Genomic DNA, 25,608 nt, shown 5'->3' with positions numbered 1-25,608 from the left:
ATAGCCACCCCTTCAAAATACTCTCGTGGACTCCTTGCCTATTAAGCTCCTTATCCCATGCCCTGAATGGCTGAAAAAGGAAGGTCTCATGCCTAGCCTCCTGTAATCTACCTTGCAGATCTGACAGGGATAATGAGGAAGTAGTCGTGCCTCTTACGAGGTCAAACCAATTTCTGGGGAATTCTTTACTAAGGTCGATGACCTTACTTCTCAAAAAACTATATACCGGATGGTATGCCAAATAATGACTAGAATTCAAATCGTATTTGGTGCACAGTTCTCCAAAACTGAGATCGGTGATCCACACTGTGCCACAAATCAGTTACAAAGCATATTCCCTTGGCTCTCCAAAAACGGAATTGTTTGTTTAGTCTCCCTTCCATAAATTCGGGATGCCCCCAGATAGACATATGTTTAGACAATGAAAAAGGTAACCCATATTCCTTCCGCACTGCCTTCCACGTGGCTACCGTGTCTTTTATGATTAAACTGTTTCTCAGAATCTGTAAATTGGCATATTTAGTGTGAAGTAGTGCAGACAAGGACCAAGGGTAAGCCAAATGCGATTCCAATTTGTAATTTGAGTAGCTACTTCTCCCCGCCATCTGTTTTCCTTGAGTTTTTCCGTTAGTTATGGCTGTTTAAACATTTACAATATGAGGACCTTCTCAAGATGGCTCCTCTGCCAGTTCTCTGGGGGAAAAACTGCTTTCCCTCACTTTCCATACACACTTGCTGCAACCAGCAGCGCTCTGCCAGCCAATCAGATTGGATTACTGAGAGACACGCCTCCTCACTCTGAAGCCTAATGCAGGCATGCAGTGTGAAGGACTGCCCCTCTGTCTTCTGTTTACATTAAGTTGGGAGACAGACAAGCCCTAGTAATGGTCTTTTAAGGGAGCAGTAGAAAGGGACAGGAGACATTAATGAAAGCTGTTATTATAAGGTAATTACAGATCTTTTGACAATCATTGACAGACTCAGAGCTTATGAACACAAACGTATTTTCTTTCTGTGTCTGTTCCGTTTTTTATGCAGACCGTATGCGGAACCATTCACTTCAATGGGTCTGCAAAAAAACGGAAGTTACTCCGTGTGCATTACGTTTCCGTATGTCCGTATTTCCGAATAGAACATGTCCTATTATTGTCCGCATTACAGGCAAGGATAGTACTGTTCTATTAGGGGCCAGCTGCAAAATACGGAATGCACGCGGATGTCATCAGTGTTTTTTTGCGGACCGCAAAATACATACAGTCGTGTGCATGTTCCCTCCCTCAGGTATACATGTCTAGCTCTAATAAACTAGCAAATAAAAAATATGAGAGTTACCCTTTAAGTGCAACAGACAGCTGTACAGTGCTGGATAATACTTTGTTGGGCTTCTCTTTTATAGTATGGCAAATAAACTCCCATGCTCCACGGGTCTCCACTCAACATTCTTTTTCATGCCTGGTCACCCACTGGAGCAATATTGAATAATATCTTTTTATTATCACTTGCCTTCATACGCTGAAGATATCATACATAATTAATTGGAATAAAACAGCAAGTGTTTATCTTTTAATGAAATATACACAGATCTTTTCTCCTAGAGCTTGTCTTATCCTAGCTGTACTTTGTCTGAATGAGTCCTTAAAGGCGTTCTGTCTCTTATATAAATCTTAAACTTGTTAATACAATTTCTAATATGCATTTTGTGTTTGTTTCTTACAATTGTCAGTTCCTCTGCTTGCTGTAGATGAATGGGAACAATCTTTGCATCTAGAAACTATCTTTACTGACCTAATAATTCTCATAGCTTAAAGGGATATTTCAGGATTGATGGCCCATCCTGTCCTCAGAATAGGCCATCAATATCGGATTGGTGGGGATCCGACACATGACATACCCCCAATCGAGTGTCTTAAGTAGCCCTACAACTGCACAGCTCCATCAATTGTGTAGTGGACAGAGCTGGTTACTGCAGAACTGCTCCCATTGAAGTGAATACAAGCAGTGCTGCAGTGAATGGAGCTGTGCAGTTCTGGAGCTAGCTTCTGGCATCTGAGCTACATACTTAGGAACAGCCAATCAGCCAGTGTGTGGAGGTGTTGGACCCTGACTATCAGATATTGATGGCCTATACCAAAAATACCCCTTTGGATAAAATTTTACCCAGTCTGTCAGTCCTCTGTGAGCTAAAGGCCTCATGCACACGACCGTTGTGTCGTTCCGTTTTTGTTTCCATGTGTCTTGCTTTATTTTTGGAGGACCACCAGACATAAAGGAAATAAAAAAAAAAGTCTAAGACGGGTTTACCATGCAAATGATAGGAAATAAAAACGGACGCGGATGACAATCTTGTGTGCCTCCGCGTTTTTTAGCAGTCCCATTGACTTGAATAGGTCCGCAAACCGTTTTCCGCAAAAATAATAGGACAGGTTATATTTTTTTGACGGACTGGAACCACGAATCACGGATGGCAAACGGGCATTAGCAGAGTTTTCAACGGACCCATTGAAAGTCAATGGGTCCGCAGAAAATCACGAAAAACAGCACAACGGACACGGAATAAAATAACGGTCGTGTGCATGAGGCCAAACAGTCAGATATATGTTACTAATATAAATAAATGATATCACTTGTATGTGAAAGCCACAGATTTCCAGTACAGTTTTAGTCAGAACTTTAGTTACATGTGAGACTTTAAAAGTGTCATTATGAGACAATTCCTTATATCTTTGATTAATCAATATATTTCCCGTGTGCTGAAAATGTTTGATGCTATGTACAAATACCCTTCAAGATCATGAACAGAAATTATACTTTAGAAATATTAACTTAAATGATACACTGAGATTAATGGTCAAGTGCCAAAGCCCCTTTAAACAGCTGATGGGTGGGACCCTTAGATTTGGGTCCCCACTGCTCTGAGGATTGGCACTACAATATGCTGAAAGTGGAAAAACATCAATGTGTCGTCCAGCCAGGAAAAAAACATTTAGAATAGGACTTGGAATATTGCAAAATAGTAAAACGAGTCACCCTCATTGATCCCCCCGATCCCGACCGATCCCCCATCACTCTGAATTTGACAATTCTCAGGTCCTCTGTGGGCTCTAATTTTTGTTCCTTCCCATAAAGAACATGTGGCTGCTGCAGCAAATCACTGGCCTCAAGTCATTGGCTGCATCAATCAGAAGGTGTCAGAACCAGAGGGGTAGGAAATCATTGAGTGTGACTTTTTTGTTGTTGTTTTAGAACAAGTTTTTGCTATTTTTTCTTGTCTGGAGAACTCCTTTTAATGTCTTTATGCAATATAATATATTACCTTACAGTCCACTTAAAGGTTTACAGGCAAATAAGAGTCTACTAGTTTGTTTTCTGCATTTATCTTCACTTTAAGTGTTCTTGGCTAGAACAAATATTCTAAAGTTTTATTCCGGTATTTGTCAGGGCAGTGTTCCTGTATTAATGAACTACTGGCCCAGAATCATGCTCTAACGGTGCGTTACATGCTGTTCTACAGTTGTAATTAATAATTTACAATTACTGGTGTTATTCGCTCTTTTGTGTCAACATCTGAGAGTTTGGTGGAAAATATTTAAAATATTATTAAAGTAGCTCAGTAAGTTCCATCTTTAAGATTGTTCTTCAGTGGTGTAAGACTTTGGCAAGATTTTGGAAAAAATGACTACAGGACTAAATATGTTTCATTGGTCATGACCATTTGACTAGGTATACTTTTCTAAGTAGACAGAAACTCCCAACTGAGCGTTCTGGCAAATGTTCTGCACTTCCATTAAAACGTTCACTATTCTGTTTTTAGGTCCAAGAGTCTGCGTTGATTAATGTTATACCATATTTTTTTTACCAGTGTTTTTTTGTGATTCAATGAATAATATAATTTTGCCTACATGCAGCAACCTCTAGTAGGAGCTAACTAGATAGGGATTTTTTTAAAGCTAGCAGTGAGCTCTGTCAAATACCTGCTAGTGGTTCTAGCAGGTACTGCTCTGATGGGGTCACAGACAGCAGGTAAGCAAAGCAGTTCAGTTTTATATCTCATGTGGTAGTAAAACAAAATAATTTGTAGATATCGGTGTAGGAGAAAACCCTTCTGACTGTCTTGTGACTGGCCATAAAATCATTGATGCCTTATTCCCAAAACCAGAACACAAGGTCTGTCTAAACAATACCAGGGAGCAGAACAACTTCACTCGGAAAATATATTACCGATAGCGTTAGAGATGTCCTTAGAGCCACTAGGCCTGGTGGAGCTATTAGAAAGGTTAGGAACAGGATACCCTGCCCTGCAGCAGGGGTCATATATCAAAATCCATACCGATGAAGGTTTATCACAGAAGTACTGTAGCTAATTTATAACTTGGCAATATGCTGCTCAGGATTGAAAGGAGTCTCTCCACCGGCATTGCCTGTGTGAGTGTCACCTCATTCAGGGCTCTAGAAGAGGTGGTAAAAAAAGAACACACCATGTCCACTGTCTGTAACCCCTTCATGTTTAATATGCACATTTGCGGAACATTATGACAGGTTGAATTACTTTAATAAGAGCCTTCTTGTGTTCTAATCAATTTGAGGACCTCAGAAGAAGTATTATGTTTATTGGTGCAGTAACCCTGTGAATGTTAGAGAGAGTAGTGGGTTGGAGTGGGTAATTGTGAGTAACCTAGTTTAAGGTGTCTTGTCTGCTTAATATGACAAGTGGTGGCAGCTAAGATATGTTAGAAGTGGACTTCAGATAGCTAAAGGGGGAAGATTTAGCATAACCCTGTGGCTCAAAGTAGCAGAGTGGGAGGTTGATATTAAAATCTGGGTGACCCTTTAAGCTCACATCCTGAGTTTAAGTTGTGACCCTGACACCTCATACTACCATCACCACCCCCCCCCCCCCCCAAGCAATCGCATAACCTGCCTCTATGGAAGAAAGAGACTACTTTTACCTTGTTATTGGCCTAAATTTGGTTCTGAAATGGAGTTAACAAAGGCACTTGATATGGAAAATGCCTAAAAGTTAATTTCTTCAACTTTTTTTAGCCTTGATTGGACAGTAAGGTAACAGTGGCACAAAACTACTGTAAAATGTTACAGTTCTTCTGACAAGACCGTTAACCTAATTAACGTAATGTTTTAGATTTTTTTATGTTTGTCCTTTGCTCAGCACATTGATTAACTGTTTTATTGGAGATTGTCACGATAGGTAGGTAAGCAGGGAAATAACCAAACACAGGGAAAATAAACATAACAATTGACTAGGCCCAAAAGCTAGGGAGAAAAGAGTGACCTCCTAGCAATCCCTAAGGAAAACCCTGAGCAGTAGGAAAAAGGGAAGAGGCGACCTGCTTCTTCAAACAGGAGGAAGCAAGCGTCTCCCTAGAGGCCTAGATAAAAGACACCAAGGGAAGAAACAGAGAGGACTTATCTTGAGCTGAGCCTTGAGCAGACTATCCAAAGCCCACAGGAATGAACTATAACCTGCACAAGCCACTGGGAGAAGGAGGAATAAATAGCCTCACTAACAATCAACCCAGTACACCTGAGGGAAGGTGGGTCTAGCTCAAACCCAAAACAAAAGAAGGTTTCCCAGGCCAATATCCTCTGGACTATGTTCCCTGGAAGTGATTGTCAGAATTTACTCAGTTGTCTATGTCACGGACTACTTTCTTTGATATGAAATGTAGTAAGAATATTTTGCTTCACAGTTGACTGGGAACTTATGACTAGTGTTGAGCATATCAAAGAATCCAAAGGGGAATTTAGTCTATAATTTAGGAATTCAACTCACAATGAATCTGAATTTCCTTGCGCTTCAGTTTTTTTCCTAAAATGGCGGCTGCACGTGTTACAAAGTAAAAGTAAGAAGCCTGGGAATGCAAGATCGCCCATAATGCCGTGCAGACAGCTCCTGTGATATAACAGCCCTTTAAAAGCCTCATCTCGCACGGTCTCCACCATTTCATTATGAGCTGAGCATAATGGGAGAGGTGACAAGCGCTAAGGACAGTGTTGCTAAAAGCTTTTAAAGGGAACCTGTCATGTGGATATTTGATTATAATCTAACTAATTATATACAATCATTAACTACTAAAAAGTGACTTAGATGTATTCACTTACTGGTATGACAGATGGTTACCTCATAATATACACACAAAATGATTCGAGCTGATTCGAGTCCGGCGTGATGTCATTGAGTCCAGCGTATATTTAATTCAGAGCTATAGCCACTCCCCTGCCCACCTGCTGCCGATTCCTATGGAAACAAACTGTCATTCAGCAGCAGGTGGGCGGGGAGAGTCAGGAGCTCATAAATATTCATGACTCCTCATTATCAGCTGGAGCTTTTCAATACAAGATGTTGGCAGATTGACTGGGTCAATTAAAGAAAGTGACCCAGCATTTTGCTAAGAGAATCAGTCACTTATTTATGTTGCCCTTAGTTAGGACACCATAAAACTGGTGACAGGTTCCCTTTAATTGTGGAATATTGGATAGTGCATGTACAGTGTAGGGAGAGTTTGTACACACTGGAGGGAGAACGTAGGGATAGTGCAGCGATTGCAATTTGAAGCTGAAGGGATTAATAGAAGACAGCACAGTTTGCATCAATCCTGGTGTAAGGCACAGAGATATCTAACTGAACAGTGTGTTCCTTTTTTTTTTTTATAGATAAGCATTTCTATTATAACTCGATTCTCAATTTGGGTGAATAAACTGTCTAATTTAACTGTTATTGGGGTGTCCACCTTGTTAAATAGATGAGCAATTCTATTACACTTTGATTCCCAAATTGGATTGAATAAGCTATCTAGATCTACTGTTATTGGGGTGCCCACATTGTTTAATACATAAGAAATTCTATTAGGCCTTGATTCTCAAATTGGAGTGAATAAGCTGTTCAACTCTACTGTTATCGGGGTGACCTGCCTGTCACAGTAACTGTTTCACTACCAGAAACGACTAGCTATGTACGTTGCTACAATGCACATTGATGATACAATCTCCCTGTAGGACGGGATATAGCTGATTTAACGTGCTTCATTACAAATTAATTTGTATAGAATCAAATTTCTGTCCAAATCAAATTTTTGAAAACTTTGCTCATCTCTAGATATGACAATAAGCGACTTGTTATGAAAGAAGCAGAACAGAAAAAGCCTTTCGCATCCAAAGTTAAGGAAGATATTCTTTGACATAAGGGATAACTCCTGACTCTTAATCTTTTAAACTCAAAGCATTTTCCTTTACTCTTTATTTGTTCTGTTTTCATATTCTAGTTCTTTTCTGAATCTCAGTCATAAGCTGTAGTATCTTCTCATGCTAACAAACGACTTGTGTGCCGTGTTGGCATTTGGCGATATTGACCTTTTCCTCATTAGATGTAGAAGTTGTTGCGATTTGATGTGAATGCACTATGACACGAGGAGCTGCATGGCATTTTGTCTGAACAGGACACACTCTTTTGTTCTTTTTCTATCAATCAAATGCTTTTTTAGTTTTTTTTAACAGTGCAGTGAATTGGATGATAGAATGGTGGTTTTAAGCATACTGTATATGGTAGCAACAGTCACATACTCAATACTGTAGTAACTAATGAGTTCTTACTCTTGTGGGTATTTTGAGATGACCATCCAAAATCGCATTAAAAAAATAATCTTCTCGGGAGAGAGGGGTTCTTCTCAAAGTAGCCAGCATAATCTAGGGAAGAATTTAAAATCTGTCACATACTGCGATCTAGAAAAGCAATGGTCTTCTCCATAACAACTTTGATCATTGTACAAAAAATTTAAAAATTGTACCTAGTGTAGTGCTAATCATTGTTACATGGTGGATAACAGTTTGTCTTTTGAACCACTCGCGAGGTATATATTTTTTTACCCATACTACTGGTCTCCGTCAAACAGTTTGGTTCAATTGCGATAATAAGTCAATGTTTAACACCTTAATGTTTTTCTGTGCATCATGTTTCTGTAAAGGAAACCTGTTGCTAGGTTTGGAGCTCCTAAACCTTTAGCATCTCATTATGCAGCTGAGGTTTAGCTTTCTAAACTTGTCTTTGTCAAAATCGTCAGTTTCAGCAGTAGGTAGTAAAAGAGAGTCTAAATTACCTGCAATGAGCTTTGAGATAAGTCCCGAAGCATTGAGTGCATGTACATTTGCACAGATGAAGCTGAGTTTAGTACACCTCACTTCACTGTGCATGCGAGTTTGATATGGGCTTGTTTAAAAACCCCATGTGACCACAAAACCTAGAGAAGGGGTTAGCTGATTTAGATAAAACATTTTCAAATACTGTACTGGGGAATTGTGGAGTAATAAAGGGGAATGCCCCATTTAGGAACCTCAGCCAGAATGGAGAGCAGTTCCCAAGAGCATCTGTCACTCTGGAGGACCCAACAATTTTGTATGACCCCACATGCCCCTTAATCTAAGTTGTGTAATGCTTTTTGTACCCTGTGGTGGCACTGTATAGAAAATTAACACTTGTTTCTGAGTGTTACAGATGATTGCTGGGGGCTCCAGCAACGAGATATCCTATGCTTATCTCAGCAACTAGATATCCTATGATTAGTTTGAACTTGAGGGTATGTTCACACAGCTAAAATCTGACACTGATTCAGTGATGGAAAATGGGCGATTTCAGCTGCTAAATCCACATTCAAAACCCCACCTATTGTTTCTTTTGAAAAAAAAAAAAACTCTGCCTTTTGCACACAGTGTAAAAATCATAGTTTCTTTTTCAGTAGCTGATTTGAAAAAAAGCTTCAGAAGTGACATGTTAATTCTAAGAAGAACATTTAATTGTGGATTCCATAGAAGTCAACGGGGAAAAAAAACTTACTGAGAAATTCTTCTAAAACTCTTGTAAAACCTCCACCAAAATACGAATTTTTCTACAAATACAACCTTTTTTCAGATACCCATATGCTACAGATTTTCTGCCCTGAATTTTAGCCATGTGAGCATGGCCTGATGGACTTTGGGATTTCCAAAGTGGATAATCTATTCAAGTTACCATGTGGTGCATAATATTGGAGATTGGTTTTAAAGTTTTGCAGTGTTCATATGTATTACGATAAAATCCATAATCATAAATACTGTATATACCTTACAAAAAATGAAATCCCATTCTACAGTAAATGTTAATATAGAGAGAGTGACAGCAATTTTCTCCTTTTGTAATATGTACATCTGTATCAACATTTTCTATGCACTGTTAATGCCTAGAGGCTTCTATAAAACCATCTGGTCTACCTCTTGTACACCTGTGAACTCTTGTCCTACTACACCGAGAGATTTGAAGGTGAGACTTTTATGCTAGATTCTCGAATGTACAGTCTGTTTGGCCACACTGCCCTTCTCATTTCGTCACATGTGGTGACATCTGGAAATCACTTACTCTCATTACATATGAACTGTTGATATGCCAGCTGCTAGTTCATGGGGAAGCTCATTTCTCAACTCCTCTCCATTAACCTAAGGGGACAGTGTAAATCCAATTAAATCTCCATTGCTCTTGGGTGAGAGAAAACGGCTTTATTACACTGAAGCGATGATGACTTTCTACAATTGCATTATTGGACTTCTTAGCCTTGTTAAAGGCTGTGAGGGAATTTTGCGCTACATTAATCGACTGTCAACCAAATAGATTTCTTTTATAGTCAGAAAATGACAGTGCACTGGGAAAGTAAGCCTACTGTATGTCACCAGGGCAAGAAGTAGTCCCAAGATGTGACATGTTTTACAGTTGAAAGAAATGCTCTTTCCTGACAATTATTAGTTATTATTAGGTTGTAACTTTTTTTTTTCCGGTTGCGGACCATGTGCATTATCACAACTAGAATATACTTTATACTATTTAAGAATAACTTTCTTTGACAAGTAAATCACGTTTATGCAAAGACTTTGGGGGCCATTTATCAAGATCAGCTTTTTCTTCACTGGTCTTGATTTAAGAACTGACAGGTGTCATTGTCACAAGATAATCAATGTTATTTCACTTCACCTGTTACTTCATCAGTGTCTAGAAGGAGCGGTCACATGAGGCAGCATTAATGCAGGTGAAATCCATGCTGGAAGGGTGCAGTTGTGGTTTCTAAATTGATTAATAAATGGCAACATGATTTTACTCAATAACAACTGTAATGCCAGTTGTCCATGCCCAGTAACTGCTGGTATTTTCACCCCTTCTCCAGCCCTGGCATGTCAGCAGTCCATTCTCTGAGCATATATGACGACTGGAGTGCATTAGATCCTGCCTGCTCAGTGTTGTATGCCTCTTACCTCTCCTCCTGTTTTCCATTTTCCGCTTCCTTAGGGCATACATGCTCTTAAAGGGCCACTGTGCGCATGTCCTAATGGGAAGGTCCTCCCTAGCTGGTCTAGTCCCTGCTAAGATGTATTCTGTTGTTGTCTTCCTTGTTTAACCTGTTCCATCTGCCCTGACCACTTCCTTGTTTTCTGGTTTGAGTAAACTCTACCTGCTCTGACCTCTGCTTGTCCACTGACTATGATTTTGACTGTCCTCTTTTGTGTCATGCACCAGTGTCTCTTGACTGATCTGGGTCAAAAGTCACTGAACAGAGACTACTCCAAGAGGTACTCTAGCAGCCTGGTGGTTCCTCTGTACTGAAGACCAGATCCCTGTACAGGGGCCACTTGGACAATGCCCTTAGGATTAGCTCTAAATCAAATCTGTTCAGTGACCCATTGGTTCCACCCCTGATGCATTAATACAGCTATTTTTATCTTTGGGCAAATACCATCACTTTTGTTTGGGCCATGTCTGTGTGTGGTGTTGCCTTTACTGTTGGTGTGGTTGTATGTGTTTGTATTTGTATGTAGAATATATTCTGCACAGCTGCAAAAGTATATTGTCTTTCGAATGAACTGCGGTGAGTAGAAGAGGTAGCGTCTGCCATTGTAGCGGGTTTATGAAAATAATTTGTGACATATCTCATTCCAGCCATGGGTTGGTAATTCAAACCTTCTGTCTAGACCATGAATTTTTAGCATTTACCAACCTAGGTTAGTGAAGAGCAGTGCCAAAAAATGTCATTCTGCTTCTGTGAATGTGCTACAACTGATCTTGGATGTAATAATTGGACTTGTGTAGCGAGTGACCCTTTAGCTCAGGGGGTGAAAGAAGTTATCCTTTTACACCTGGTTACCAAATATGTTACATGGCTTTATTGCTCAGAATGGGGAAAACGACTGATAGCATAGTATGTGAGCTGTCCTTTCTTTACAAATAATAGCAAAGTACCGGGTAATAAGACTAGGAATAAGTCCTCTGTATTCATGGGGGGAGCACTCCTCCCACCCGACCACCAGTGATTGATTTGAGGTTTCAGTGTCATTTGGGCTAATAGGAGAACAGACTTGTCCCCAAATCAGGCTGCCCTAGTCTGATAACAGATCAGCATTACTAAATTATAATCTGAATTACAAATAGTACAGTACACAAGGCAGGTGAATGGCTCTTAATTATAGCATATACTGTATGTCAAATGGTTTGGGAATTAGAGGCTGAAAAGTAGCTACTCTGTTAATGCCAACATGCCTTTTTTTTTCCTTCATAGAGGTTAGTGGAGACTTCTTACTAAGTTATATTATACACTTTTTATACATGTATTTTGTTTGTATCTCCGCTTCAGGAGCTTATAGAAATGTATTCTACATTAGTTTGGGCTCACATAGTAAAAAAAAAAGATCTATAAATACAGGTACACAGCCACAATGCATTTAATTGTGATCTTATACCAATGTGAATTATTCTATGTAATTACTCATGTGTTCCTTGAGCTTTGCCATACAGGGAATGTCTGTTGATGTACTAATTCATTCAACCAATAGATGGCGCATTGGAGCACTTTATTAACCACTTAAGGACCACAGGTTTATACCCCCCTAGTGACCAGGCCCTTTTTTACAAATCGGCACTCCACAACTTTAGCGGTTTATTGCTCGGTCATGCAACTTACCACCCAAATGAATTTTACCTCCTTTTCTTCTCACTAATAGAGCTTTCATTTGGTGGTATTTCATTGCCGCTGACATTTTTACTTTTTTTGTTATTAATCGAAATTTAACGATTTTTTTGCAAAAAAATGACATTTTTCACTTTCAGCTGTAAAATTTTGCAAAAAAAACGACATCCATATATACATTTTTCGCCAAATTTATTGTTCTACATGTCTTTGATAAAAAAAAATGTTTGGGCAAAAAAAAAAATGGTTTGGGTAAAAGTTATAGCATTTACAAACTATGGTACAAAAATTTGAATTTCCGCTTTTTGAAGCAGCTCTGACTTTCTGAGCACTTGTCATGTTTTCTGAGGTTCTACAATGCCCAAACAGTAGAAAAACCCCACAAATGACCCCATTTCGGAAAGTAGACACCCTAAGGTATTCACTGATGGGCATAGTGAGTTCATAGAACTTTTTATTTTTTGTCACAAGTTAGCGGAAAATGATGATGATTTTATTTTTTTTATTTTTTCTTACAAAGTCTCATATTCCACTAACTTGCGACAAAAAATAACAAATTCTAAAAACTTGCCATGCCCCTCACGGAATACCTTGGGGTGTCTTCTTTCCAAAATGGGGTCACTTGTGGGGTAGTTATACTGCCCTGGCAATTTAGGGGCCCAAATGTGTGAGAAGCACTTTGCAATCAAAATGTGTAAAAAATGACCGGTGAAATCCAAAAGGTGCACTTTGGAATATGTGCCCCTTTGCCCACCTTGGCAGCAAAAAAGTGTGACACATCTGGTATCGCCGTACTCAGGAGAAGTTGGGGAATGTGTTTTGGGGTGTCATTTTACATATACCCATGCTGGGTGAGAAAAATATCTTGGTCAAATGCCAACTTTGTATAAAAAAATGGGAAAAGTTGTCTTTTGCCAAGATATTTCTCTCACCCAGCATGGGTATATGTAAAATGACACCCCAAAACACATTCCCCAACTTCTCCTGAGTACGTCGATACCAGATGTGTCACACTTTTTTGCTGCCAAGGTGGGCAAAGGGGCACATATTCCAAAGGGCACCTTTCAGATTTTGCAGGCCATTTTTTACACATTTTGATTGCAAGGTACTTCTCACACATTTGGGCCCCTAAATTGCCAGGGCAGTATAACTACGCCACAAGTGACCCCATTTTGGAAAGAAGACACCCCAAGGTATTCCGTGAGGGGCATGGCGAGTTCCTAGAATTTTTTATTTTTTGTCACAAGTTAGCGGAAAATGATGATTTTTTTTTTTTTCTCTTTTTTCCTTACAAAGTCTCATATTCCACTAACTTGCGACAAAAAATAAAAAATTCTAGGAACTCGCCGTGCCCCTCACGGAATACCTTGGGGTGTCTTCTTTCCAAAATGGGGTCACTTGTGGCGTAGTTATACTGCCCTGGCAATTTAGGGGGCCAAATGTGTGAGAAGTACTTTGCAATCAAAATCTGTAAAAAAATGACCGGTGAAATCCGAAAGGTGCACTTTGGAATATGTGCCCCTTTGCCCACCTTGGCATCAAAAAAGTGTCACACATCTGGTATCGCCGTACTCAGGAGAAGTTGGGGAATGTGTTTTGGGGTGTCATTTTACATATACCCATGCTGGGTGAGAGAAATATCTTAGCAAAAGACAACTTTTCCCATTTTTTTATACAAAGTTGGCATTTGACCAAGATATTTTTCTCACCCAGCATGGGTATATGTAAAATGGCACCCCAAAACACATTCCCCAACTTCTCCTGAGTACGGCGATACCAGATGTGTCACACTTTTTTGCTGCCAAGGTGGGCAAAGGGGCACATATTCCAAAGTGCACCTTTCGGATTTCACCGGCCATTTTTTACACATTTTGATTGCAAAGTTCTTCTCACACATTTGGGCCCCTAAATTGCCAGGGCAGTATAACTACGCCACAAGTGACCCCATTTTGGAAAGAAGACACCCCAAGGTATTCCGTGAGGGGCATGGCGAGTTCCTAGAATTTTTTATTTTTTGTCGCAAGTTAGTGGAATATGAGACTTTGTAAGGAAAAAAGAAAAAAAATGAAAAATCATCATTTTCCGCTAACTTGTGACAAAAAATAAAAAATTCTAGGAACTCGCCGTGCCCCTCACGGAATACCTTGGGGTGTCTTCTTTCCAAAATGGGGTCACTTGTGGCGTAGTTATACTGCCCTGGCAATTTAGGGGCCCAAATGTGTAAGAAGTACCTTGCAATCAAAATGTGTAAAAAATGGCCTGCGAAATCCGAAAGGTGCTCTTTGGAATGTGTGCCCCTTTGCCCACCTTGGCTGCAAAAAAGTGTCACACATCTGGTATCACCGTACTCAGGAGAAGTTGGGCAATGTGTTTTGGGGTGTCATTTTACATATACCCATGCTGGGTGAGAGAAATATCTTGGCAAAAGACAACTTTTCCAATTTTTTTATACAAAGTTGGCATTTGACCAAGATATTTTTCTCACCCAGCATGGGTATATGTAAAATGACACCCCAAAACACATTCCCCAACTTCTCCTGAGTACGGCGATACCACATGTGTGACACTTTTTTGCAGCCTAGATGCGCAAAGGGGCCCAAATTCCTTTTAGGAGGGCATTTTTAGACATTTGGATCCCAGACTTCTTCTCACACTTTCGGGCCCCTAAAAAGCCAGGGCAGTATAAATACCCCACATGTGACCCCACTTTGGAAAGAAGACACCCCAAGGTGTTCAATGAGGGGCATGGCGAGTTCCTAGAATTTTTTTTTTTTTTTGCATAAGTTAGCGGATATTGATTTTTTTTTTGTTTTTTTCTCACAAAGTCTCACTTTCCGCTAACTTAGGACAAAAATTTCAATCTTTCATGGGCTCAATATGCCCCTCACGGAATACCTTGGGGTGTCTTCTTTCCGAAATGGGGTCACATGTGGGGTATTTATACTGCCCTGGCTTTTTAGGGGCCCTAAAGCGTGAGAAGAAGTCTGGAATATAAATGTCTAAAAATGTTTACGCATTTGGATTCCGTGAGGGGTATGGTGCGTCCATGTGAGATTTTATTTTTGACACAAGTTAGTGGAATATGAGACTTAGTAAGAAAAAACAAAAACAAAAACAAACAAAAAATTTCCGCTAACTTGTGCCAAAAAAAAATGTCTGAATGGAGCCTTACCAGGGGGGGGGTGATCAATGACAGGGGGGTGATCAATGACAGGGGGGGGATCAATGACAGGGGGGGGATCACCCATATAGACTCCCTGATCACCCCCCTGTCATTGATCACCCCCCCTGTAAGGCTCCATTCAGACATCCGCATGATTTTTTACGGATCCATGGATACATGTATCGGATCCACAGAACGCATGCGGACGTCTGAATGGAGCCTTACAGGGGGGTTATCAATGACAGGGGGTGATCAGGGTGATCACCCCCCTGTCACTGATCACCCCCCCTGTAAGGCTCCATTCAGACATCCGCATGATTTTTTACGGATCCATGGATACATGGATCGGATCCACAAAACGCATGCGGACGTCTGAATGGAGCCTTACAGGGGGGTTATCAATGACAGGGGTGATCAGGGTAATCAGGGTGATCACCCCCCTGTCACTGATCACCCCCCCTGTAAGGCTCCATTCAGACATCTGCATGATTTTTTACGGATCCATGGATACATGGATCGGATCCACAAAACGCATGCGGACGTCTGAATGGAGCCTTACAGGGGGGTTATCAATGACAGGGGTGATCAGGGTAATCAGGGTGATCACTCCCCTGTCACTGATCACCCCCCCTGTAAGGCTCCATTCAGACATCCGCATGATTTTTTACGGATCCATGGATACATGGATCGGATCCACAAAACGCATGCGGACGTCTGAATGGAGCCTTACAGGGGGGTTATCAATGACAGGGGGTGATCCGGGTAATCACCCCCCTGTCACTGATCACCCCCCCCTGTAAGGCTCCATTCAGACATCCGCATGATTTTTTACGGATCCATGGATCGGATCCACAAAACGCATGCTGACGTCTGAATGGAGCCTTACAGGGGGGTTATCAATGACAGGGGGTGATCAGGGTAATCACCCCCCTGTCACTGATCACCCCCCCTGTAAGGCTCCATTCAGACATCCGCATGATTTTTTACGGATCCATGGATACATGGATCGCATCCACAAAACGCATGCGGACGTCTGAATGGAGCCTTACAGGGGGGTTATCAATGACAGGGGGTGATCAGGGTAATCACCCCCCTGTCACTGATCACCCCCCCTGTAAGGCTCCATTCAGACATCCGCATGATTTTTTACGGATCCATGGATCGGATCCACAAAACGCATGCTGACGTCTGAATGGAGCCTTACAGGGGGGTTATCAATGACAGGGGGTGATCAGGGTGATCACCCCCCTGTCACTGATCACCCCCCCTGTAAGGCTCCATTCAGACATCCGCATGATTTTTTACGGATCCATGGATACATGGATCGGATCCACAAAACGCATGCGGACGTCTGAATGGAGCCTTACAGGGGGGTTATCAATGACAGGGGGGTGATCAGGGAGTGTATATGGGTGATCACCCGCATGTCATTGATCACCCCCTGTAAGGCTCCATTCAGACGTCCGCATGTGTTTTGCGGATCCGATCCATGTATCCATGGATCCGTAAAAATCATGCGGACGTCTGAATGGAGCCTTACAGGGGAGTGATCAATGACAGGGGGGTGATCAATGACAGGGGGTGATCAGGGAGTGTATATAGGTGATCACCCGCCTGTCATTGATCACCCCCCTGTAAGGCTCCATTCAGACGTCCGTATGCTTTTTGCGGATCCGATCCATGTATCCGTGGATCCGTAAAAATCATACGGACGTCTGAACGGAGCCTGACAGGGGGGTGATCAATGACAGGGGGGTGATCAGGGAGTTTATATGGGGTGATCATGGGTGATCAGGGGTTTATAAGGGGTTAATAAGTGACGGGGGGGGTGTGTGTAGTGTAGTGTAGTGTTTGGTGCGACTTTACTGACCTACCTGTGTCCTCTGGTGGTCGATCCTAACAAAAGGGACCACCAGAGGACCAGGTAGGAGGTATATTAGACGCTGTTATGAAAACAGCGTCTAATATACCTGTTAGGGGTTAAAAAATTCGGATCTCCAGCCTGCCAGCGAACGATCGCCGCTGGCATGCTGGAGATCCACTCGCTTACCTTCCGTTCCTGTGAGCGCGCGCGCCTGTGTGCGCGCGTTCACAGGAAATCTCGCGTCTCGCGAGATGACGCCTATTGGCGTTAGTGTGACCTGGGAGCGCCGCAGAAATGACGCCTTTCGGCGTTAGTGTGACGGGAGGAGGTTAAACAAGCTAGACATACAGTACGCTTTGTACATCACTTTGTTCATGGATATAGTCTCCATGTATTTAGCGTTTTCTGAACATTTGGTGTCATGGATAAATGACACATAGTGACAGCAAGCCAAATGTTTGCACACATTTCAACTGGTATTATTACAGTTATTAAAGACCAAAGTAAAATTAATAGTTCCACATTCTGGAAAGTAATAAATAGTGGCTCCTTTGGCCGCAAGTACAGCTTTGCACATGCAGATGGTATTCTAGCTTTGTAAATTAATGGATGTTTTAAAGGGGTTGTCTTAGTGTTTAATACTGATGACCTATTGTTTGGCTAGGTCACCAGTATGTGATCGGTGGGGGGATCAGCCATCAGACTGTCTGAAGAAGCTGCGGCGATCCAGTGAGTGATGCGGCCTTCTCACAGCCCACCAATCAGTGCTGTCCGCTGGATAATGGCGTGCTTGGTATTGCAGCTCCACCAGTTTACTTAAATGGGACTGAGCTGCACCTAGATCACGTGACCAATAAACATGACATCACCGGCCTATGAAAAGGGCCATAGTGCTCCGTGAGTGAATGGGGCTCATATACCAAGCACAACCGCTATCCAGTAGACCGCACTGTGCTTGGTAAGCTGCGAAGAAGCTGCAACGTGCACCAGAGCAGCAGACTCTTCAATCAGCTGATTGTCAGGTGTACCAGGAGTCTGACCCCACATCAATCCGATGATGACCTGTCCTGATAATTGATTAGTATTAAACACTTGGACAAGAGGTTGTGCAAGAATGGCTGTGGCCATGTCAAACTGGATGTCGACATCAATGGAGCCCAGCGGAGCACTGCTGGCCTGGAGGATGAGGCGGAGTGGGGGGAGGGTTTGCCAAAAAAGGCCCCATTGTTGCACAACTCCTTTAAGTCCAGTCAAAAATTCTGAATTGGATTTTGGAAGAGACATTTTAAAAAGGGGTATTTTGTTAACAAGAAGTTTATCCTCTATCCATTGGATTGAGAATAACTGTGTGCTGGGACTCCCACCAATCATGAGAATGGGGTCCTCATGTTCCGCATTTGACAGTAGCAGTGGTTGAGCATGCACAGTGCCTGGCTGTCTCCAGCTGTCCCACGGAGTTTGATGAGCATGCTCAAAATACTGCCCTACTCTTCCTCTGTGTACTGTAAATGTTTCTGTTCTTACAATGTGCAGTAGTTGTCATACAAGACCTGTTCAAGAGTTTGAGGTATTTATTTCAAATAAAAATCCCAACTGTATTTCAGGTGATAAAGATTGAGCATTTTGTTCTGGTTTGTACTGTTTTCCTTTGGTAGAAAGCCTAGTGCTGGGAATCATCATTTATATTGAATGTGTTGACTATAAAAAGTTACTTTACATGAGGATGAAGCGCTAGCATCAATTTATGCTGCTTACTTCAGCAAATGCCCATTTTTTTTCTCTAGATAACTGCAGTTTATCTGAAAGTATGTTTTATGTTGCAGTAATCGACTTCCACTAAAATAAGCAACTCTGCGACGTAGGAAATAGATCAGTAAATATAGATATATCTTGCATCTGAGTCAGAGAGTGGATATTGTATTATTCAGGCTTGCCACTGAAATATTGGTGAAACCCACTATATAGTAATAATATAGATTTGTAACAATCAAATTGCTCCATGGCAAAAAATGATCTTCCAAGAGGAGCTGATTATACTTTGTAGTGAATTTTATGCCCCTTCTAAATACATGTTTTTGCTGTTTTTACTATTTGTATATTGTAATTTAATTTAGTCTGTCTGTCTTTATGTGCATTATATAAATTTTGTTTTAGGAAAGTTGTGATTCGCAGTGTTTGAGTTCAGGGACTCTTTGGTTCCTTGTAGCTCTCTTTACCTATTCCTACTGATTATCCAGTGATGGTACTCCCAATACCCTACTTTTTTAGCCATGGTTTAATCCTTTTTGTATTACATCAAAAGATGATCCCTGACAGCTAGAGCAAAAAAGGATGTTGAGGCAGCTCTTCAGCTCAGTGTTCTGAGGTAACTTGTCCTGCTGTGTGATTAGTGATATGCAAAATAACCTCCAGTTATGGTCTTAAACACAGTGAAAGCCAGATATCCCTCAAAGGAAGGAAAACCAAGCAAAGGGGTGTCCCCATTACAGAGATCACCAAATCCACCATATTAGGTGGCCCCTATATCAAGATCCCACTCTTTTACAAGCTTTAAGGATGTGACGGGGAAGACCTAAGCCAGTTATCCATCCACAGACAGCTGTTTCGGGTGTTGCCCCTCATCAGTGTGGAGTAGGATTCTGGCTAACCGGGAGCAATGCCTTGGAGACTACTCAAACAAAACAATAGCTGATCTTAGGGAGACCAGCTACAGAAAACACTGTGGAGCCTCATTTAAGAGTCTCGACACAGCAATCCAAAGTGAAAAGCTCCCTGCGAAACAGTGATATGCAAAATAACCGTGGAGCCCCAGTTATGGGTCTTCAACACAGTGAAAGCCAGATATCCCTCAAAGGAAGGAAAACCAAGCATAGGGGTGTCCCCATTACAGAGATCACAAAATCCACCATATTAAGGGGCCCCTATGTCAACATCCCGCTCTTTTACAAGATTTAAGGATGTGACGGGTAAGACCTAAGCCAGTTATCCATCCACAGACAGCTGTTTCGGGTTGTTGCACCTCATCAGTGTGGAGTAGGATTCTGGCTACTGTGTGATTAGGACAGCTTTTGTGTGCACTAATAAGACGGCGGACATTTTATTTCTCCTAATGATTGCTGCCCAGACAAAACAAGCCATTATAACTAATGAAATGTATTTGGGGATATATTTATAATAAAATAATATTTAAGTATTTTCATTTTCTTAATTCCAGGAGAACCCCTTTAAAGGTGTGCCTTAGTGTTTAATAATGATGACTTATCTTCAGACAAGGTCATCACTATGTGATTGGTGCGGGTCAGGCTGTGCTCGCTGCCCATTTCACTTAAATGGGACAGAGTTGCGCCTAAGCCATGTGACCAATAAATGTGAACTCGCTTGCGTAGGAAGAAGCCATGGCCCCACACCGATTAGATACTTGTGGTAATTCTTTCCTGCTTTTTTCTAATTGATATAACCTCAACTTTTCTTGTTCTTCCTCCCAAACTCTCTTATTAAGTACAGTAGGGTGTCTCATACATACCATTCCAGCCTCTTGTAATTTTTTTTCCAATGCCTTCCCGTTCTCTCTAGTGTTTTTTTTCCAATAGTTTACTTTTTTGAACAGTAATCCCCTCAAAAATGCCTTAAAGGTGTCCCAGACCACAAGTCTACCGGCAGAACCATTATTTTCCATGAAAAAAAGTTTCAACTCTTCTATTATACTCTCTTTATCTGAGATTAATAATAGCCAATGGGGATTAAACTTAAACAACGGCAAAGTATTATTTTTGTTCAGGTCCAACTCCATTACCATTGCACTATGGTCCGATAAAGCCATGGGTATATACTTTATCCTAATCCTATTTTGAGATATTAAATTTTTGTTTCCCAGAATCATATCTATTCTCGACCAGGTTTGGTGCGTTTTTGAGTAACAAGAATAATTAATTTCGTCCGGGTTCTGCACCCGCCAGACATCTACCCAATTGAATTCATACACTAATTTGCATAACTCTACATTTTGTGCTCCTCCGCTTCCACTAGACATCCTATCCCTGAGTGGATCCATAACCGCGTTATAGTCTCCGACCGCGATCAACATACATTCCTGTTTATTCAACATAAATCTATACAGTTGGTACAAAACATCTGATTTATATGGTGGTGGAATATATATATTTGCAAGTACGGTTTTTTTCCCCTCTACGTAGCAGTATAGAAAGAGGTACCTGCCACAATCGTCGGTAAAGTGAAAAGGTCGGTAAAATATTAGCAAATATAGTGAGAAATCAAAAAGAGAAATCATGGATTGGCGTGATTAAAGATAAAACGGGAAAATTACTCACCGTACCTGAAGATATAAAAAAAGTGTTTTGGGACTATTTCCAAGAGCTGTATAAGTCCAGGGTACAATACTCAAAACAAGAGTTAGATTCCTATTTAGATAAGATTGCTTTTAATAGGATATCTGAGGTTCAAAAAGAATTTCTGGAAAAAGAAATAACGGTGGCAGATATAAATTCAGCTCTGGGCAAGGTTAAATCCGAGAAAGCACCAGGTGGAGATGGGCTCCCCTTTGAAATATATAAAACCTTTGCACAGGTATTAGTTCCAGAATTAAAAACAACATTGGATGAGGCTCGAAAATTAGGTGATCTACCGAGCTCTATGAAGGAAGCAATTATTACATTAATCTTAAAAAAGGGGAAGGAACAAACAGACCCCGGCTCATATAGGCCTATATCCCTCTTGAACACGGATGCAAAAATTTTGGCAAAAGTTCTAGCAGACTAGGGTTATTAAAGAAATAATAAATAAAGATCAAACAGGTTTTATACCGGGTAGAACAATATATTCCAACATAAGAAGGCTATTCCTTAATATTGAAGCTAATAGATCAGATGCAGGGGAAAAAGCGATACTCTCATTGGATGCCCAGAGGGCGTTTGATTGCATTGAATGGGAGTATCTATGGGCAGTATTAAGGAGATTTGGCATAGGGGAAGGATTTATAGGGTGGATTCAGCTAATTTATCGTAACCCCAGGGCTAGAGTGGCTGTGGATGGGAGCCTATCCCCCTCGTTTGCCCTATCACGCGGCACAAGGCAGGGATGTCCTCTCTCCCCATTGCTATTTGCAATTGCAATTGAACCCCTGGCAAATATAATAAGAAATGATAGGGAGATTAAAAGTTTTACATATGTGGGTGGAGAAGAAAAACTGCTGATGTATGCAGATGATATTTTACTTTTTTTGCAAAACACCGGGGAACAGTTTAACAAAATAGTAGAGATAATAGATAAGTTTGGGTTTTATTCCGGTTTAAACATTAATTGGGGTAAATCACACATGTTATTATTAGGAGAGGGGCAACTACAGAGAGATATACGGGTGCACGTTTTAAAAAGGCACTAAAATTTTAAATATCTCGGTATACAAATCTCCGGGAACATAGAAGAATATGAAAAATTAAATATTCTCCCTCTAATAAAAGAACTAAGAACTAAAATACACATATGGAAAAGACTACCACTGTCAATGCAGGGCAGGGTAAATTTAATAAAAATGGTCTTCCTCCCAAAGATACTTTACGTATTGCAAAATGCCCCAGTAAGAATACCACAAAATACTTTTAAACTATTTGATAGACTAATGGGGGATTTTATGTGGAAGGGTGCGATTCCTCGGATAAAGAAGGAAGTCCTTCAGCTCCCAGTGAAAGAAGGAGGATTAGCGCTTCCTAATCTATTTTTCTACTATTTAATAACACAATATGGGAATATAAAGGATAGCTTAGATAGTCAGGTGGGTAGACAAGAATTAAATAGATGGGGATGGAAAGAAAAATTTAATCACTTAGAGGTGTGGGAGTCAGGTTTTTTTGGGAAAACAAATACTAGTAATAGGATATTCAACCTGTTAGAATACATATGGGGGGAAATTAAGAAACTATTGGAGATTAAAGGGTTTTTGAAATATACACCGATATGGAAAAATCTTAATTTAAAGGAATTGGAAACAATAAGGGATTATATAGATTGGGAAAAAAAAAGGAGTGAAATACCTAGAACAGATTTTCGAGGGAGATAAGCTGAAGGACTTCAATATAATGGTGTCGGAATTTGGGATCGGGAATGGGGTGAAAGAAAGAAAAAAATAGAAATGAAAGATGAATAGTAATCATTATCTGTTAATAATTTTTCTTATGTACTGTTGGGATAATGTTTTGTTATGGATGTATTTATTGTACGAAATCGAAATAAAAAAGATTTATAAAAAAAAAAAAGATACTGGTGGTAGGTTATCAGTATTAAGCACTCGGACAACCCATTTAATCCAAAATCTCTGAGAAAACCAAAGATCACAGCAAGTGCGGTCAAATAATCTAATGAAGACTGCATTCAACCCAAGTGTTACTTATGGAAGAGAATACAAGTTCTCAGGTCGATAATATGTCTAGCAAACAATCTAAATAGCAGCTACGCATTAATGTACAAACTTGTGACTAATGTGCGTACATCTGTACAAAAAAGCTCCTTGACAACTTTATTACTTTTGAAGCCAAAACTTCTCTTCCCACCAGTGACAGGTATACTTAAAGCTGGTCTTCAAAATGTAATTTCTTTCCTATAAAGAATGTCCTTCTTCTGCTCATCAAGTCTTCGTTTGTAAAAGATTTGTCTTATTGGCAACTGTAACCGGAACGTCTAAAAACACCCACTTGAATCTAACTTTGGTAATAAAATAAAAGACTAGGCAGGAGTGCCTTTATGAGCTGGCTACTAACTTACATAAATTGATCTGTAAGAGAACAGTATGGGTTATTCTAATGCGAGGGTTTCCTTTGTGTTTTGTTTTTTTCAGACTTTCCAGCAGTCGTCTCTGCAGCATAAATCCAAGAAAAGAAATAAAGGTAATGTGGATAATTATGAAGTGTGGAAAATGAAGTTCTTGTGAAACTAATGGCACTTGGAGAAGCAGCTGGATAAGATGATTCAGGAACTCTAAATATGCTGTGTTTGAAATATCAAATTTCATGTAGGAGGTGATATCAATTATATAACTGTCATATTTCCATGCGTCCTTGTAAACACTTCGAGTTACCATTCTGTAGCAGGATTAGAAGGTTTGACAATTAAAAGGTTGGTATTATTTATTAATTGATATTATTTAATAATTCAGGAGTTTTTTTGAGGGTACTCCCACTGGTCACCTGGTTGATGGTCAATGCTGCAATAAGGGTACAGAGGGGTGGTAACCAGTTGGGGGGGGTGTACCTGCACAGACTCAGTCTATCCAATCAGCGCTGCTATTGTCAGACTGTGCAGGTACACACCCCAAAATGGTTAACCCCCCTCTGTACCCGTACTGCAGACTGCTAGCAACTCATTCATAACTTTTAGTAGAAATATTAAAGAACATAGAGCCATAAGAATAGATGCTCCAGAATTGTTATAACATGGTGAATGCATGTAGCTAATAAAATAGGCATGTCAGGAGTGGTGACAGCTCCTCTTAGGACGTACCGGTACGTCCTAAGTTTAAAAGTAGATTGCGGCGCGGCGGGGGTTAATTGTGACAGGATTATCCCGCTGAAATCATTCAGCGGGCATCCTGTCACAATGTCGGGGAAGGTCATGTGAACCCCCCGTATCGGCGATCACCGCAAACCGCAGGTCAATTCAGACCTGCGGTTTGCGGCTTTTACCTGGTGCGGCGGCGGTGGTCGGCGGTGCCATCGGGTCCGAGTGGGGCTGTAGGGGGGACCCGATGGCATGGAAGGCAGCGCAATAATGCCTAAAGTATACATATTGGGTATCGCCGCGTCCGTATAAGGCTGCTTTCACACTAGCGTTCGGGTTTCCGTTCGTGAGCTCCGTTTGAAGGAGCTCACGAGCGGACCCGAACGCAGCCGTCCAGCCCTGATGCAGTCTGAATGGAGGCGGATCCGCTCAGACTGCATCAGTCTGGCGGCGTTCAGCCTCCGCTCCGCTCGCCTCCGCACGGACAGGCGGACAGCTGAACGCTGCTTGCAGCGTTCGGGTGTCCGCCTGGCCGTGCGGAGGCGTGCGGATCCGTCCAGACTTACAATGTAAGTCAATGGGGACGGATCCGTTTGAAGATGCCACAATGTGGCTCAATCTTCAAGCGGATCCGTCCCCCATTGACTTTACATTGAAAGTCTGGACGGATCCGTCCCAGGCTATTTTCACACTTAGCTTTTTTTAGCTAATATAATGCAGACGGATCCGTTCTGAACGGAGCCTCCGTCTGCATTATTATGGGCGGATCCGTTCAGAACGGATCCGCCCGAACGCTAGTGTGAAAGTAGCCTTAACCAGCTCTATAAACATATCACATGACCTAACCCCTCAGATGAGCACCGTAAAAAATAAAAACTGTGCTAAATAAACAATTTTTTTGTCACCTTACATCACAAAAAGTACAACAGCAAGTGATCAAAAAGGTGTTTGCCCACCAAAATAGTACCAATCTAACCGTCACCTCAGCCCACAAAAAATGAGCCCCTACTTGAGACAATCGCCCAAAAAAAAAAAAATATAGCTCAGAATATGGAGACACTAAAACATAATTTTTTTTTGTTTTA

General features: G+C 41.1%; 1 protein-coding gene across 5 annotated transcripts in view; it reads left to right on the top strand.

Annotated features, from left to right (window-relative positions):
- CNKSR2 (connector enhancer of kinase suppressor of Ras 2) overlaps positions 1–25,608 on the top strand; it is a 414,221-nt gene that overhangs the window by 260,911 nt on the left and 127,702 nt on the right. For all 5 annotated transcript variants that reach the window (XM_044283965.1, XM_044283964.1, XM_044283963.1 and 2 more), the window contains one exon: positions 23,865–23,913. In XM_044283965.1, coding sequence (XP_044139900.1) covers positions 23,865–23,913 — 49 coding nt within the window. The remainder of the gene's footprint in view (positions 1–23,864; positions 23,914–25,608) is intronic.

This window comes from Bufo gargarizans, chromosome 3 (assembly GCF_014858855.1).
Source record: "Bufo gargarizans isolate SCDJY-AF-19 chromosome 3, ASM1485885v1, whole genome shotgun sequence".
Lineage (NCBI taxonomy): Eukaryota > Metazoa > Chordata > Amphibia > Anura > Bufonidae > Bufo > Bufo gargarizans.
This window is presented reverse-complemented; position numbering and strand designations above follow the sequence as displayed.